The 19,193-nt window shown below is 36.3% G+C and overlaps 1 protein-coding gene across 1 annotated transcript in view; it reads right to left on the bottom strand.

The window, feature by feature from the left end:
* Positions 1–931: 931 nt before the first annotated feature.
* Positions 932–19,193, bottom strand: part of LOC150079261 (uncharacterized) — a 123,726-nt gene continuing 105,464 nt past the window's right edge. Inside the window, exons 9-11 of the mRNA XM_090383360.1 lie at positions 12,208–12,359; positions 4,099–4,263; positions 932–1,133 (exon numbers count right to left, since the gene is read on the bottom strand). Coding sequence (XP_090239486.1) covers positions 971–1,133; positions 4,099–4,263; positions 12,208–12,359 — 480 coding nt within the window. The 3' untranslated portion in view covers positions 932–970. The remainder of the gene's footprint in view (positions 1,134–4,098; positions 4,264–12,207; positions 12,360–19,193) is intronic.

The raw sequence follows: 19,193 nt of genomic DNA, 5'->3' as shown, positions 1-19,193 counted from the left end.
ATTTTCTTTGTCATTGACCAGAATTATCTCAAATTCTGAATTATTTTTATACAGTTAATGGCATGACAAATGATGCACAGATTATGGTGGTTGATATTTGAATTTCTTATTTAAAATATATCACAGGATAGGTATTTACAATTTAACTGACTAAACATGATAACAAAAGTAGTAAATAACTCTCTTACATCAAAATATCAAGAAAATGATTCCCCTGATTATTATGCATAAGTTAAATATTTATCAGACATCTTTGATACACATACTCATAGTAATATAAATAGTGAGTGATATAAATATTCTATAAAACAAGAGAAAACTTTAGTGATCACAGCTTTTTCATATGAGCACACATGACTTAAGTACTTTCTAACTTAACTTTTTCTATGACTATTTAAGATAAATTAGTGGATTATATTTTATCTTACCACTATTCATCCTAATAAATACCATTTCTAATATACATCTCAATATATCGCTGGTATCCAGGAACTAATCATCATATCAAAAAATTCAGTATGTACAAAATGGAATATTAATAATTATGAATAATATATAAGCTTTCTCCTAAAATATTAATTTCTTTTGATAGATCAGTAAAATAACATTTCACACACACAAAAAAATTTACATCTGTTAGGTGCCACAATTCAGAAATTGTTTAAAATTGTACTTCAAATACTAAACTATTTTAATTTACACAAACAAATGGAACATGTAAGAGAACGAATATACTTTGAGTTCTTTATGGTCCATGACTAAAGTTTTTCTTTGTTTCTGTCCATACTCAAAGAATGCGACTTTGCATTTCAGAATCAAACAAAAAGCTATTTGTACAAATATTTTTTTTTTTGTTTTTTTTTAAAAATAGTATTCACCTGAAATGTGACATTCCCCTATAACAAATCTGTAAAAAAATAAAACGGCACTATTTTCTAATTTAAACATTCACTATGAAAGTCTGGAGAGTCTACCACTTCTTTGGTTGCTGGGCTACTGGCCAAACAGTATTTCGCCTTGGAGAAGAACTGGATGAAGATGGATGGAGAGAGTTGGATTTCAATTTCTCTACCTCACCTTGAAAACTGTGTACCTCTGTTCCTTTCTGGTTGGCTGTTTCTTTATCCATTACACTATTGAAAAAATGAAATTAAAATAATTATGCCCACATAATAATACTTAATTTTATTACAATTTTTCTAATATGTGAACTTACCATTTTCTGATTATGCTAACAGAAATGTTAAAATTGGTCAAAATTTAAGTTAGTGTCTGGGAACTCAGAACAGCTAAATCTGCCAATGGACAGAGTTTGGCATGCTGCTTTATCAAGCTTATTTATTTTTTTGTTGTTGACATTTTAAAAAAACATCAATTAATATATAAAAATGTGTACCAGAAATTCAGCCTCAAGGTTAATAAAATGCTTTCAAATTTTACAGGAAATAATAATCCAAACTGTTATTCTTAATCATGACTTGAAAAGAGTATTTTTGTGGATTATATTCATCTAGAGATAAAAAAAATATGTATGCATTGATTCATCTAGAGATAAAAAAAATATGTATGCATTGATTCATCTAGAGATAAAAATTTACTAATACATAATTTACAACAATATAATCATTGACTGAAAGCCATTGACATTTATTTTACTAGCATCAAAGTTACAAAATGTATGACACTGCTTGGTCACATGCAATATTTATGGATACCAGTCTAGTTCCTTTAAGCGAATTAAAAAATGAGGGATTTTTTTAAGCATCATACTCTGCAGTTAATGAGAAGACATCTATTTGACAAAAATACACTATTTCAAAATTATCTGGATATTCCTTCAATTTGGAAAAGGAATTACAGCTGCCATCCACATGTCAGGAATAGGTATAAAAGCAACTGCATGCATGCTAGAAGCAGACCAAAGAAATACAATACATAGGTTGAGGTACTGAGCTTAGTAACTTCCATGAGGGAATTACCACTGTTTGCCATATTTGCATATTTACATAAATCTATTGGTGCCATTGCAGAAATCTCAGATCAATGATGCTACACTGCAACCAGGAAACTTATGAAAAGGCTGAAGAAATTAAGGGAAAGAGCCTGGGTATGATCAGAACAGTGATACACAGAACCCACAAGTACAGGAACCATGGGAACTAGAAGTCAATTCTTTGCTCATCACAGACGATGATGTTTTCTTCTGGCTGTAGTATCACAAAGGTGGTAAAGAACAATAATTTAAATATTTTGCAGCATCACAAAGATGGTGGAGAATGATAATCTAAATATTTTACCAAGTTTAACACAAAATTTCAGGTTTACCACTGTTTAAGCTGATTAATCTACAAAAGAACAATTTGCAAAAATATGATGTGACACCAAGTACAATCAACTAGCATTATGCATCTACAGTGGCGGACAAAAGAACTGCATCACTTGTGAATTTTGCAAATAATGTGTTTTGCACTGCACTGTGGGTTGCAGAAATGTTCAAAATGCATTTGTTAGATGGGATATATATCTCTATGAATGAAATCCAATAAAAAGACTCCACCTGATATATCTAACTGCCGTAAATATCTCCCCAAAGGGTAAAATGCGTAATTAATGGAAATATGAGAAATCATGCAAATGGTAATCACGACAACCAAACATACATTTTATTGCATTTACTTGTACAAACTGAAATGACAAGTTAAAGTAATAGTATTATGTACTGTAAATCAGCAAAATAAGTCCTCAATATTTGTTGTTCCTCCTCGAGCTGCAATTACAGCCTTGCAACCATCTGGCAGAGAGTTAATCAACTTCAGGATATACAGTTGCCCAATTTCATGCTACCACACCCTTACAATGCTCTCCTGCAGCTGAATCTTACTTGTTGGCTTCTTCTAAGAAATTTTAGATGACATTATGTACCAGCAATTTTCAATATAGTTCCAACGTGGACTGTTGCCGGGCCAGTCCAACCAACACTGCAATGCCAGCATTTCTGAGGTATGACTGCACCTTAAGGGAGAAAAATGTTTTAAGCCTTGTGAGACAAGAAGACAAACTCATCATTATCTCTAAATAGCATAAAATTTACCAATTTTGCTGTGTGGTAAGGTGCTGAGTCCTGTTGAAAAATGCAGTTCAAGACAGCAGTGTAGGTTTCTGCATTCACCGTTCTGTTAATAAACTAAATTCGCCCCACCCTGTTGCTTGTTATGCATCCCCAGACCATCTGACCGATGGGGAACTTTACAGTCGGCGTTATGCAGTCAGGATGGTATGCCTCCAATTTCCATCTTCTGACATATCACTTCCCATCCGAGCCATGCAGGTTGAATTTTGATTCCTCAGAAAAGATGCCGTTGTCCCATTACTCTTTTGTCCACGAAACATGCATTTTAGTCCAAGCAAGCAAGCCACTTCTTCCTCATTTGTTGGGTCAACAAAGGCTTCTTCCTTCTTGGGCCGATAGGCAAGCAGACCACATTCTGAAAGCAGTCTTTGGATAGTTCGTGCACTTGTTTCAACACAAGTTTCAACACATTCACTTTTCTGATTTTTAAATCAAGGCAGAGGGGAGATAGCTCCTATTCTCACAAGTTCGCCTGAATGACATATTCACTATAATGAGAGCATCCAATATACAGCACTTCAGTCATAACAGAAAAGAATTCACAAATGGGCTTTGACTAATGCAAACTGTTAAATGATAGATTTTAGTGTATCAGAGGTGGTAACAGTACAAAATAAAGTGAAATGTGTTGATATGTCGGACTTAAGTTTAACATATATACGAAACAACCCCTTCAGAGAAATTATCAGACAAAAAATGTTCTGTTTATAATTCAACATGACTATACACAGGGAAGGTTACAACTAGTCATTTGACAAGAATACTATTAATGCATTTTGCAATTACACAAATTCAAATGTGTGTATTGCTGGACTTCAAAACTAGCCACTTGGCTACATCAGGTTGAATGGCCATTTTAATACTAATAATATGTAATATATTTTGGAAACACTATTTCACAGCTCATTTAACCAGATGAATACAGTATCAGCTATATAAGATTGTAAATGAAATACATTTATACTTACCGAGATGGAACATCATTCTTTTCCTCCTGAAATTTCTTATGGTCATTTTCCAGTTTCATTCTCCACTCTTGTTCCCGTGCTAACATTTCTTTAGCTATCCCAAGATCATTTTCTAATCTCTTCAAATTTTCTTTCCATATCTGCTGTTCATGTTCAATATAGTCCCTATAACAATCAAAGTAGCAATCAGTAAAACTTACTACACTGTCTGGCCTACTTTGTTAGAACCAAGGAGGCATGGGCTGCCTGTAACAACTATGCAAAAATGAAGAGGTCACATGGTGTGTGGCCAGTGCAGAAAAGTACTATAAAAAGTGAGACCTAACTAAGAAATGGAAAACAGAATGGATCTCATGGATTTCAAATGAGAAATGACTGTTGGTGCACATTTATGAGGCACTGCAGTAGCACAGACAACTGCACTTGTCAAGTGTTCAGAGACTAGTGCCATTTTAGTCTTTAACAAATGGAAAAATGCATAGAAAGCATCCATGAACAGAAATAACTGCAGTCAGATCTGACTGCAGTTATTTCTGTTCAATGTTTGAAAGATTATCAAGTATAATTGTTGGCAAATGATAGAATAATTAACCTCTACATTTAATAGAGAAAACTTGTAGGGCATCAATAGTCACACCATACAAAGAACCCTAAGAAGGATGGAGACCTTCACAGCCACTGATCAGATAACAACCAGAAAATACAACTATATTGGTGCCAGGAACACAAAGGATGGATTCAAGAGGACTGGATGGAAATCACGTGGCCAGATGAAATCCTGATTTATGCTTTTCAGTGCTGATAGAAGAGTGCACATAAAGAATAAACCACAAATCCACCCTGAACTGAACTCTCTTGTGTACAATTAACGTAGGCAGCTAGAGGATGTGTAATGGTGTGATACATGTTCTATGGCATATATACAGTTGGGCCTCTCTTTAACGAACTTCCATATAGCAAAATTTTCCATGTAGCAAACTTTTTTTTTATTTCTCCTTGGTCATTACATTGAAAATGTTTCCCTACAATGAAGAAAATTTCCATATAACAAACTAATTTCGAGAGACCTAGGTATGCATTGTTCGCACCTTTTGCCTTTAGGCAATAGAGCTGATGCTGTATAAAGCACGAATTAAGAGTTAAAAGAATTAAGCATTAATCCCTTTAGCTTTTAATAGCTAAAGGCTTTAATTCCACGAATTAAGAGCTAAAACATTTTATAATTTAATGGTGCCTGTAAAACCATGCAGGAGGAAACTGGCCAACCGGTGTGGGATAGAAAAGGTGGAAGTTTGGGAGAGGCTTTTGCCCAGCAGTGGGTCAGCAATGGCTAAAAAGAAGTAAAACCTATACACCTTATATAATAACATGCCAAGAAGTCCCGCTGGTCAACTGTCCACAGCCATTGGCAAAGATTAAAGATGAAGTTTAAAAAAATGCGAACATTTTTATGAATGGTGTACAGTAGAATCCAGTGTACAACGAAAATAACCAAATATTTTAGGAAATAATTCATAAAAGTGTACTAATAAATTGTGGGCATCATGTAAATAGTCATTTCTTAATATGTTCATAATAATAAATTGTTTTAACATATTAGAAAATTTATTCATTCTTTCCCATCTTTCACTATATTTCTGAATTTACAGTATTTTTCATAGATGAAAAGATCATATTTCTTTATAAAGAATTTTTTCAAGGGAACGATCGATTTCGTTATATAGAGGTCTGACTGTACTTGGTCCTCCAATCCTACTGGAGGGTACCGTGAATGCAATGCTAGAGAATCTGGCAATGTTGCATCTGTACCCCTATGGACAGGGTAATGCACTATTAAAAATGAACACACCATTTCAAGATGACAGTGCAACCAGCCACTGGGCCAAATGTATGAAAAAATATTCTGAGGAACATGAGGAAGACTAAGTATCTGATCTGGCCAGCCCTATCCTTGTATCTTGATCCCGTTGAACACATGTGGGTTTAACTGAAAAGACATGTTCACTGGCACAATCCTTTGTAGGAATACTCTCGGAATAAGCTTTCTGTGCAGAAGACACCCAGACACCAGAAAATTCAACTATGAATTACACCGACAATGAATGCGAGATTGGAGGAGGACAGTTGAGGGCAGTTTTGTTACATGAATGGCCCAATATACCTCAATATCACATTTTAACACCATGTTGACCCTGTACCATGTTGTGACCGAGCAGTTATTCAGGTCAGTGACAATCCAGCGCACTATAAATTGATGGTCCTAATAAAGTGCCCAAGTGGTGTACAACCTAACCTGAAATCAAGGGAAAACCTGAGAAGCATTTCACAATACTAAATTTACAGAAATATGATTTTGGTTTAATTTGGGTTTTATTATCAAACAATGACAGAACCAGTTTTCCTAAATGCAAACTAAGGAGGAAGAGCTTCAGACTGGATTGTTGGAAGTGATGGTTAGATATTAATTCTTTAAAGCTGCTTTAGGTACATTCCTGAAAAAGTTGGACAGGTGACTAAAATCATCTATGGTGTGTGTGTGTCATGTAGGTCACTGCTGTGCTGAGTCTTTTGGCAGGAGAGAGTGACCAAAAAGAGTGTCCTATTCTTAACTTTGCTGGTATCACTTCCATACTTACTTTATTATTTCTTACACATTTTCTTATTATATCTGTTTTGTCATAGGCTGAATTTCCATGGATGAAGGATACTTTTAATCTCCTGAAATTTGTTAGAGCTTGCCAATGCTGTTGCTAGTGATGTACATCACTGTTGTTAATGATTTGTTTGTAGACTGGGGAAGGGATGTGCAGTGATGCAGAATTAAGAAGCCACTGGTGGCTTCTCTCGCTTTATTTTCACATTCATTTCTGTATATTTCAACATTCCTTAGATTCCAGCAAAATCAGTTTGACCTTGATGAGTAGTTTGATCAACTGCTACTATGGAATCAGTGCCTTGTGTAGCCATCATGAAGCTGAGAGAGTCAGTGAAAATTATACTGTTTTGGGAACTTAAGTGTTCATTTTGGTCTAATGTTAATAGGCTTGCAGTTTTGCAGTATGTTATGGTCTTTTGGGCCAAAGTGATGTCTAGAAAATAAACAGCTACTTCCACGTGAGTCTGTTTTTGAACTAATGGTTTGGGTAACTTTCGAGGCCAGCTGGATGACCTTTACTTTATGGAAAGGGAGCCTACCCTCCCAATTGTGATAATAATAGTGGCATTGGGTCTGAGGGTAGACCCCAAATTCTCCTTTTATTTCTGGAAAAAGCTTTTTGCATTCTATTTGGATTATACTGTTTGATTAAAAGTAATTTTTTTTATTTATTTTAAATGGAAAACTAGAAATTTTTAATAAAAAATTTAAAAATATGTTTTTCACACCTCAATTTCAATGAAAAAACTTGTTAATTCTGCTGAAAAAATTTATAAACAAAATACAAATATGAAACTATTAGTCTCCTCCATTTCAAGTTTATATAATGATCAAGTGCAAGAAAATTCAGCATTATGTATGTGTACACACGCACCGTCTTGCATTATCATACTTTATTACTATCCTCCAATATGTATTCGTACACTGATTGGAAACATCATCCACAATGTTTTGTAAAATAAATAAACAAGAAACAATTATATATAATAATTCAAATGTAAAATGAACAGACATTATCTTTCTGTAGAAATAGCATCAACTGTCCAAGGGGAAGATCTGTACTTGTTTAGACAAAATAGATGACAAAAATTGTCATTTTCTTTGTCTAAATAGACCATTACACCCATAATTCCAAATAAACATGTCCCTTCCAAAGCTGCTCAAGAAAGTCTGTGTGTTTGTTAGGAGGGTAGCATTACAACCACTAACTAATCTTGAACTGATTAACAGATAATTCACTGAGGGGTTTGTCAGATTTGAAGCACACCAGTGCAAAGAATGGGGTTAATACTAACTTCAACCTTACTCTCATTAGCCTATGCAGTAATTAGCCCTTACCTAATTACTTTTTCAAATACCTCAGAAATAAGGATTTGTAAAGGTGATCCCCCCCCACAATATATACCAGAGTTCATGAAAAATAAACAAAAATAAATATACAAAAATCCAAGGCAGCACAAAGTTTCAAACCAAGAAGCAAAAATCCCTTTCCTTTTTCATATACAAGAAGAGAAAGAATTTTTTTTTTTATATTTCATTTTTCTCTCCATTTTCCACTTCAAGTTCTTCAACTTCTCTTTTCTATTTATTGACCTAACCTTCCAAATGTCTACCCCCCCCCCCTCTCTCTCTCCATTTTTCCTGTATCTACTTACATCTGAGGGAACTGACATTGTAATAGTCTTGAAAATACCATTTTTCTTTCCTACCAGACATGACACTCTAGTCAACTGTCAACTGCTATAACATCCTCATTGTCAGCTGCTATAATGTGTCTCGTGTATGCTATAACTAGAGATAAAATAGTTGGGGATAATTTCTCACTGCCTCCCTAAACCATCAGAATTCAGGAGGGGTAAATAGACTGAGAGAAAGGGAAAGCAGATTTCCCAATACATAAAATTAAATAAAACAAGAAACCAAGAATCATGACACTAAGCTAAGAATTCTGGGTTTGATTTGGCAGAAGATACATAGACACCAATATGAATGTGATATTCATATTGGTGTCTATGTTCATACTCAGCAATTGCTGAGTGATCCACGTCCGCTGAACAGATGGCTTTCTCATGCTCAGAGACTTGATTACTGAGTCTTCTGCTGGTATCCCCCAATGTAGCAGCCAGTGCAATTGCGGCAGGAAATACGGTACACCAATCCTCTCTGTTGTATGGGGTGGTTTAACCCTCAACACAAGGGATCTCAACTTTCTCTCTGAAAGTTGTAAACACTTTATCCCATGAACCTGTAAGGGCCCTAGAAATTTGTTGCGACAGGTTCAGGTAGTACGGAATAAATGCGATAGTGGTGGGGTCATTACTGCGTTGCGCCCTGCGGTTGTTAACACAATCGACTGAAGAAGGACATCCATCTGAAAGCTTTTGTGTGTGTATTATTTTTATAACCATGTTGTCAACCACAGGGGCCCCATGCAGTGATGACCCCACCACGACCGCATTTATCCCATTCTACCCAAACCTGTCGCAACAAATTTCTAGGGTCCTAGACGTTCATGGGATAAAGTGTTTACAACTTCCACGGAGAAAGTTGCGATCCCTCCTCTCAAGGGTTAAAACACCAGTTTCGCCCCCTACAACAGAGTGGATTGGTGTACTGTATTTTCTGCCATGATTGCACTGGCTGCTATGCTGGGGATACCAGCAGAAGACTCAGCAAACAAGTCTCTGAGCACGAAAAAGCCATCTGTTTGGTAGACATGGATCACTCAGTGATTGCTGAGCACTTCCGGTCAATCCAGCACAACATCTATCCACACCCGCGACGCCCAGATCATTGACTGATCCCGCAACTACCATTGCCGTGTCTTATTGGAATTGCTTCGCATCTCGTGTTGTAGTGGTTCCTTCGACAGGAACAGAAGTTGTCACATCAACCCCATAACTGATTCAACCATCATCTTAGTTGACAAAAGTTGGCACTTGGAGCATTCCCAAGTATTACAACTACAACCACAAGCCTCCACTTCAACCAGCTAATTGTTGCAAGCACCTGTAGTACGCGATTCTCATCACGCATGACCACCATGGCACCCACATGATGTTCTGTATTTTACAATAACAGTTAACTATCACTACTAAAGGACGACATCTGTCTCAAAGCTTTTGTGTGTATATTACTTTTATTTTTGTTCTAATTAGTCATTAAACGATTTTAACCCAACCATTTATATTTTATTTTATTTCCTGGTTTCCCAGCGACGCAATATTATCGTTTTAGCATGAATCCTGGGTACATAGGTTTTTTTCGTCTATTCTAATCTTAGTTCTTGGATGATCTCTTCATCCATCCACAACATTCATTAGATACCATATTGGCAATAAAGCCCTTTAAAGATCTTAGTAACTGGAAAAACACACCTTCTATGGGCATAGTGAATATTAATGAAAGTTATTTGACACTTTACAGATTTTGTTCTTTGACCAGTGACTGTCAAGTTGCAAAAGTAAATGCAGAAAATTCAGAAAATAAAATTTCTATGAATGATAACTAAAGTTTGCATCTGAATGGTATAACTAACGAATTGAATGGAAAATATTTACCCTTTTCAATGAATCACACTTTTCCTGCTATGCCATGTGGACATGGAGGGTATAGCAAAAAGCTGCACAGAGAAATCACTATGACGTTCTGGTCCAACAGAAACAGGCAGTAGCATTTTGGTATGGAGGACATTTTCGTTGGTGCTCTCATGCCCCTAGACTGTACTCTGAATGCTAAAAACTACTTAACTATTGTGGCTGATCAGGAACACCCTCTCATGGTGACTGTCTTGTCTTGCTGGTTGGAACAAGTGAAACAGAGGACCAACTATAGATTGATGCTGGCCATATTGGCTATCAAAGCCATGCTCCCTTGCATGGCCCTATTTTTCCCCTCTCCCGATGTGTGGGGAAGGGATGGCCTGTTCTGTCCCCTCCCAACCATCTCCCCTTTCACCTGGTGGAGTGGGCATGCCTCACTGATCACATGGGGTCACCTTCCCTATCGTCCCCATACTTCTGATTTTTCTCCAGCCTTCCCTCCCCTACTCTGTCTGTCCACTAAATGTACTCCCCACACAATGTTAAAAAATCAAACGGGTCCAAATTCTAAATTCCAAACGCTTATGCAAATCCCTCTCTGCCTAATTTACCTCAGCAATCACTGTTTTTTTTTTTTTTAAGGCCCTAGCCACTGAAATCTCCGGAAACTAGGTGACAGGGCCTGCCAGAGTATAAATCTGAATCTACTGGGTACCTGGTCTGCCTCCATGTGGCAAAGTGCCAGCAACATTGGGTCTCAGCAGGGGTCCAGCGGCTAAATGGCCAGAGGAACAACAATACATGACACTACACTTACAAAATCCATACACTTTTAAATCTCTGGCCCTCCCAGTGAACTGGTACACCTACAATGAGAGCAATGCACAGATGGAGAAACCTCTAGTGCTGTTTGACATGAATATAATGTAACTTCAATGTAACTTTTATGATATTCTTTCTCTCTCAACTGTTGTCAATAAAATGGATCTTAGAAACATTGAAGAGTCATAGTAGTAAGAGATTTAACAGTTTAATCAATTTCTCATTCAAATTTTCCCAAATCAAATACAAGTGGTTCAAAGGTACTGTACAAATGCACTTTACTGCATAATAATAAAATATTTAATGACTACTCTAAAATTTGAATACAGAAAACTTCAGTAAATTCAGCTGTTATGTTAATGATATCTTGGGGACTACTTCAGTAACAAGAAAAGGTTAATCATTTGTTTCAAGGTGTAAAGGAATCAGTGGGATTTTTGTAAATAATTTATGTTCCAGACCATATTTCATTATCAATCCATACAGGTATAACTATGCTCTTCTACATGTAATTATAAATTTTAATTGAGTGTAATTTTACATGTAATTTTAATTGAGTATTAAAACATACTCAAGATCGGGGATTGCAAAACGTGCAGTCTCTGAATTTAATGAAGTTCATTGTATAGTAGTAATCTACCTATATATTATTAACATGCCTTTTCTGACTTGACCACATTGAACAGGTTAAATATTGTAATAAAATCATTCCCAAAAACTTGAAGTAAAATAAATAAAAGGTATCACAGATATATTCAGACAATATTGTATATGAATTACAAAAATTATAACCTTTCTTATATTTTTTGGCATGTCATATGGGTAGATATTTCAGATAAAATACATGACAGGACAACATAACAAAATTCATGGGAACTATGAAAGTTTAAGTGAAAACAGTGAAAGTCAGCCAAAACTGGAACCATTTTTATTTGTAATTCTGGTTTATCACTGCAAAAAATATTCTGCTAGCAGGGATAAGTAGATGAAAAAAAAATTGGGCATTACTAGGCAATGTCCAAATTTAAAATATTAGCCAAAATGAAAACTAACATCTAATTAATATGTTTAATGCAATAGAATTCCAACCTGAGTCTACGGATGCGCTCATGATAATGAGCTTTTCTCTCATAATACTTTTTAGTAATTTCTTGAATGCGTTTGTTCATTATGGACAACTGTTCTTGTAGATTCTCTACTTCCTTCTTTAGAGCATCAATTTCTCTTAAGAGTGAAGGATCCTGTGAAAAATTAAAAGGCCATCAGAGAGAAAATTTGGAAGAGAAATGCATGAATTAATAAAAATTAGCTGAAATACAAAAAAAAAAAAAAAAAAAACCTTTAAACGTCTTTAATCAAATTCATAGTGAAATTAATAAAATCAAATCATGTGATGATACCCAATGAACATCCACTCATATGGGATTTCAAAAATTAACAATTTCATATCTGACAAGACTGTCGCAGTATCAGCCTTCTATAAACAGAGAATGTCAATCAGTATGAAATAGTGACGTGGATCTTCATAATCATTAAAAGAATTTGGAGAGTTCTAATCTTGCTGCAAAGGAAACCAAATGATTTCCTGATCATTCCTCTAGCAACTAATATAAAAAAATAATCTCAAGTAATATAAGAAGCATGAAAATCAAATGTTTTGGCAAAAGGAAGAATATCACCAATGAAATGCTTTGCAGAAATGAATAGCCTGAGAAATCTAAATCTGTAAAACTTTTTGAATATAAATATACAGCTACTTTTTTTTTTTTTGAAAGGAAGGTTCTGGAACAATAATACAGAACCTCTTGTCGTTTATAACCTGCTTTTAAGATAATAATAATAATTATTATGTGATGTATTTTTTGATTACATATTGGCATAGTTTAGGTTATTAACATGTTTCACTGCTGGGCACATTGTTCTTTTCCATATTTATTAATGATAGTGATGAAGGCATATCAGGCTTAATGTCTAAGTTTGAAGATGATACATTTGTCAGAGTAATTAATAGTAATCAAGGGATGCTACTGCAACAAGATCTAGATATATTAGGCCTGAGAAAGTAGTAATTGAAGTTTAATATTGACAGATGCAAGGTACTACATATGGGGAGCAGTAATCACAGATTAACATGCCAGCTGTACGTTACCATACTCAGGGCAGTGGAGAATAAAGAACTTGGGTGTAACTGTGCAGTCAGATATGAAGTTCTCTGACCAGTGCAGACAGCTCATGGGGTTATGTCAATGATATACAAGAAATCTGCTAGCAGGGATAAGGAGGCGTTTATCCCATTGTATAAGGCAATGAGTAAGCGTAAGCATTAGCAAAGGCACATGATGCAAGAAAGCAAACTTATATAGCATCAGCCAAAAAAAAAAAAAAAAACCCTTATTTCACCCATCCACTCGCTCCAAATGTTTTTCAAGTTCTGCCTTGAATCTATTTAAGCTATCAACTTACAACGACAGATGGAAGTTTGTTCCTCTTTGCCTGTTTGCTTGTTTGTTCCTTTGCTGCCTCCTTTAAACTTCCGCACATCTATCCTACAACAGTCTTTCCTTAATTTGAATTTATGCCCTCTCAGGCGATTATTCTGAGCAAGAGGAAGAATCCCATCAGCACTGAGCATGCTCAAACCATTCAAGGCTTTATACACCTCAATCAGATCACCTCGCACGGGCCTAGTCTCCAGACACTGTTAATTTGCAAAACTTAAGCCTTTCTTCATAAGAGCAACCCTTTGTTCTATTCACTAATCTTGTTGCCCTTCTCTGTACTCATTCCAACAGCTCTACATCCTTCTTAAAATGAGACCTCCAGACCTGTATACAGTACTCAAGGTGTGGTCTGACCATTGCCTTATACAAGGGGATAATCACTTTCTTATCCCTGCTAGAAAAATTCCTGTATATCATTGACAAGACACCATAAGCTACTCTAGCATACCATCTGCACTGCTCAAAAAACTTCATATCTGCCTGCACAATTACCCCGTCCTTTTCATTCTCTACCACTGTCAGTGTGGTACCACAGAGTTGATACGTTACTCTGGGATTACTGCTTCCCATATGTAGTACTTTACATTTGTCAATGTTAAACTTCATTTGCCACCTCTCAGCCCATCTGTTTGTTTGTTATTTGGTTTCTAGAAGCATTAGCAACTAAGGCCATATTGCTCCGGGGATATGCAGTGGTCATTCTCTGACCTTTCCGCATCCTCCGCATTTGATGGTCAGGGGCTCGAACCCTGGTCTAATCAAGAAGCGTGTGCTACGCACTGCTGCTCCTGCCCACCTGGCTATGGAGGCACCCTCAGCCCATTTACTCAACTTTTCTAGATCCTGTTGCAGCAGTGTACTGTCATTAGTGTCATTAACAACCCTGCCAACTTTCGTATCTCCTGAAACCTTGGACATTAAGCCTGATATACCATCATCAATATCATTTATAAATACAGAAAACAACAATGGACCCAACACTGAACCCTGAGGGACTCCACTAATAATATTAGTCCACAAAGAGCAGTGTCCATTGATTACTGTCTTCTCCCACTCAACCATCCCTTTATCCATAGCAGCAATTTGCCTCCAATGCCACACTGCTTCAATTTGTGCAGCAGTCTTCATTTTAAACAGTATCAAAGTCTTTTCTAAGATCCAAATATATGATATCAAAGTTATTCTTTGCATCCAGTTCCTTTGTGATTACATCATAGTATCCAATCAAATTAGTCAGACAAGACTTCCCCTTAACAAAACCATGCTGTGTCCGAGCTATAACTGAAGTCTTGTCTAGATGATCCTGCAATGCTTCTTTAACCAGTGCCTCCATTAATTCCCCTGGAACAGAAGTTAAACTAACAGGTCTGTAATTACCTGTATCTCCCTTTGATCCACCTTTGTGGATTGGGGTCACATTTGCACATCTCCAGTCCATGGGTACCTCCCCTGAGTCCAGGGAAGATCTTATAATTATAGCAAAGGGTTTGCTTATTTCCTTTGCTGCCTCCTTTAATATAACTGGATAGATTCCATCCACCCCAGGTGCCTTTCTTGTGTTTATCTTCAACAATTTCTCCTCCACTTTACACTCAGTTATTACAAGATTATCTAGCTTACTACCAGAGTTGAATACACCTCTGGCATTCCCCACCCTGAATAACTCCTCATGTGTGAATGTGGATGCAAAATATTCATTTAGTTTGTTAGCTACCTGAGTAGGGTCATCAACAGTTGAACCATCGATATCAAGTGGACCAATCTGATTCATCCCCTTCCTTCTAAAGTTTACATAGGTAAAGAACTCTTTGCTGTTTTTCTTTGCATCCTTTGCCAAAGATTTCTCGTAATCTGCCTTCGTCTGCCTAACCTCCTTTGTAACTTGGTTACAGACCAGCTTATATCTATCACAGGCTTCTGTATTACATGTTAATTTATATGTATCCCATGCATTTCTGTTCTCTGTCACATGTCTAATTAGTTCATCTGACATCCATTTAGGCCTAAATTTTGAACAATATTTTTTTGTTGGTATGAAAAGCCTAGTAGCTTCCAAGATTAATTCTTTGAATGTTTCCCATTTTGAATTTGCTGTTGGTAACATCATCAGTTGGTTCCGCCATATAGAATTTAAATACTGTCTCAGATCAACGTAGTCACCTTTACGAAAGCAAAAACCCTTCCTTTTACTCTTGATGGTAGTTACCTCTTTTAGTAAATCCCACTTCAGCACACTATGATCACTGCCACCTAGTGGTTCCTTTATCTGCAGATTCTTGATGCATGAAGAATCACTACTGATAATCAGATCAAGAGTATTACTCCCTCTAGTTGCCTCCCGAACATGCTGCTGTAGAAAACAATCATCCAATAAATCCACAAAAGCCTTGCTAGTGAGTGAGTGACCAATCTACAAATTCCAGTCAATATCTGGGAAATTAAAATACCCCATTATAAGACTCTCTGGATACATTTATCCAGATTGTTAATGTTGGGGAAATAGTACAGGAAAATAGAGCGGACCACTCTATTTCCCTGTACAGTTTCTTATTATACTCATCAGAGTCATTAGGCCTATAACACACTCCTACTTTCAATTTTGATCTCCCAATGATTATGTCACACCAAACTGACTCGACATTGCACTGTACAGCGATGTCGACTGGCTTCACTTCCTTGGATTTCGTGTTTCTTAACTAACAGCATAACCCTCCTCCCTTCCTATCCTTCCTGTACACATTGTACTCCCCAAATTCTAGTTCTGCATTCCTTATATCTGTGTGACACCACATCTCTGATATCCCAACAATATCTGCCTTTTATGTTTTGAGCAATACCTCAAATTCATCAAATTTATTTACCAAACTCCTAGCATTAGTGTACATGCAAGCATACATGCACCTGTTCCTATTCTTAGTTACCCTACCACAACTCATGTGTTTACTTGTACCGCAATGACTCCCAGCAGTCTCTGAAATACCCTGCATCTTGTTTTCCAGGCTGCTGCTCATTCCAATAGAAGGTGCAAGAAACATCAATATTCTTGCACCCTTTCTATTTAAGAGTATCCCATCCCTGTAGAAGCAGTCTCTCCTGTTAACAAGTACAGACCAGGCTGAAAAAAATTCTACCCCTTGAGCTTTGCACAATCTTTCCAGGGCCGAATTGATCGACAAGGCTCTCATCATATACTTCCTCCTATTGTGTCTAGGCAGAATTGCAGACACTTTCAAATTCAACCCTAACTCTTGGCTTTTTTTCAGCATTGTCTTGTACTTGTTAAGTAATTCTGCCGGTCTTCTACTCTTAATATCATTAGTGCCAACGTGTACAACAATATCACCCTTTGTGCCCTTAAACGATGATATCTGCCCTACAACGTCATCAACCTTTGTCCCTGGCAGACATACTCTGGTCCTGTTCCATCTATCCTTTTTGCACAATATGTTCCCTGTTTCCCTGACAATAGAGTCATCTACAACAACTAGTTCCTTTGGGACCAGCACATTCTGCCTTGGGGGTTGCCTCTGTGTTGCATGATGTTCAAGTGCAAGTTCTGGCATTTATGTGGGCAGCTGAGAGCTTGATGGACCCCTCAATTTAAATCCTTTGAGGGCATCCACCCTGTCCTTCAAGCTCTCATATAAGCACATAACAATGCCGAGTTGGCACCTGATTTCCTCACACTCCTTACATCATGCACACACAAAGACATTCCCCTTGGCAATATCATGTCCCGTTCCTGATTGCTCCACAAACATCAAACAAGCAGTGCATTTCAATAGACTGGGATTCAGAGGACAACTGCCCCCCCCCCCTCAGTTCTCCCCTGAGCCACAGCACTTCCACTAGTTTCAGCCTTTTGCTTTGCTGCTCTGGTCTGAGTCATGATTTCTATTGAAGTTCAATAAAATTCCAATACAAAATATAACCCTAAACCTATATCCCAATGCAGTTATAACACCATATATATATGTATTTCGGTATTGAATATTATCTCCGAGTTACGTTATATGACTTTCTTATTCCCTGTCAACTTATATGTATTAATTTATGTTACGTTTGTAATAACTAGGTAGCTATATTTATTTAGTTAAAAAAGTAAAATTCAATTGACAATGAAATTTAATAAGATTAATAAATTTTTCTGATTAATTGATACTACTATACTCGCTATCTAGTTTTCCATTAAACCATACGCTATCTAGTTTTCCATTAAACCTTACGCTATCTAGTTTTCCGTTAAACCTTACGCTATCTAGTTTTCCGTTAAACCTTACGCTAGCACACGTTGTATCATATAACAATGGCGGCAAGTTACAAACGGTTAATCTATGGACACGAGGTATTATTTACTTTCCAAATCACGCTATCTAAATTCAAAATAAACCACGGAGCTTGACTAGGTCTATAAGCTACTTATAGAAAATAATTTAATCTAACAATTAAGTCAATAAAGTGGCTAAGTATAATTAAAAACTTTTGTTTGCGGGAGCTGCAAAACCTGTCCACACGTGGATCTGATATCCTTACTGATACTAAGTAATAACCTACAAAATCTCTATCTAAATTCAATTTAAACTAAAGTATTGTTACTAGAAAAAATTGTATAAGGCCACATTCTGAGTACTGCATGCAGGTTTAGAAGCCTCATTTTAGGAAGGATGTGGTTTGTTGGAAGGGGTGTAGAGAAGAGCAACAATATTAATTAAATAAATATTCACAGCTTCAATATTTATTTTTTAAGCATTTTTTTTGTATAATCATTCATTTAATTTTTTTAGTAAAATTAATCTGGCATTCTTTTCAATGGAAACCCTGTCATAGGCAAGCTATTATATAAACAAATAACTGTTTTTATTCATACATAAATTAATAAAAACAGATTTTCTAAGTTTATTTACATAACATTCTTGTTCTCTGTGAAATATAAAAAGAAGACATTCAAGAAGAGTAAACAATGGTCAGATATTATCAAGTAAAGCAGAGAACCAAGTAGAAGGCTGCCTCCAGCAAAAGACTTCAGTCAAACAGCCAAGCCTTATTTTGCACATGGTTTGTCACAATTGTTGTGTTACTGATGACTGAAAAATTATAGAAGTTACAAAATAATGGCTTCTTTCAAAGCTACTAGGACTAACCAAAGCAGTGTTGATTATTTTTGAGTGCATTTTGATGCATAGTGACAGTAGATAGAGAGATGATAATATTACTAAAAACTTTATATCATACTGTCGCTTAAAAGCACTCCACCTCTCATCAGGCTAGGACTATTCTTTCTTTGTTTTCAAAAGCTCTGAATAACTTTCAAGTATTCAGAGCTTTTGAAAAGCAAAAGATTGAGCCAATACCTTTTGGGTATTAGCTCAATCCCCAATGCACTTCTAGCAGGTTAAAACTTTCAATGCACTTTCCAGAAGGAATAAAGGTGTTTCCAGCAAATTATTATCATAAACTCATCAAGAGGATTGATACACAGAGATTAAGCAATGAAGACTAAGCAACATTTAGATTACGTCCCACGTTCCAAATTTATCCAGACAGAAGTATCTTCATGCGCCACACACTGGTGTA

Source organism: Mastigoproctus giganteus, chromosome 10, assembly GCF_048544385.1.
Source record: "Mastigoproctus giganteus isolate SK-2022 chromosome 10, ASM4854438v1, whole genome shotgun sequence".
NCBI lineage: Eukaryota > Metazoa > Arthropoda > Arachnida > Uropygi > Thelyphonidae > Mastigoproctus > Mastigoproctus giganteus.
Note: the sequence above shows the minus strand (reverse complement) of the source record. Positions and strands in the feature narration are given on the sequence as shown.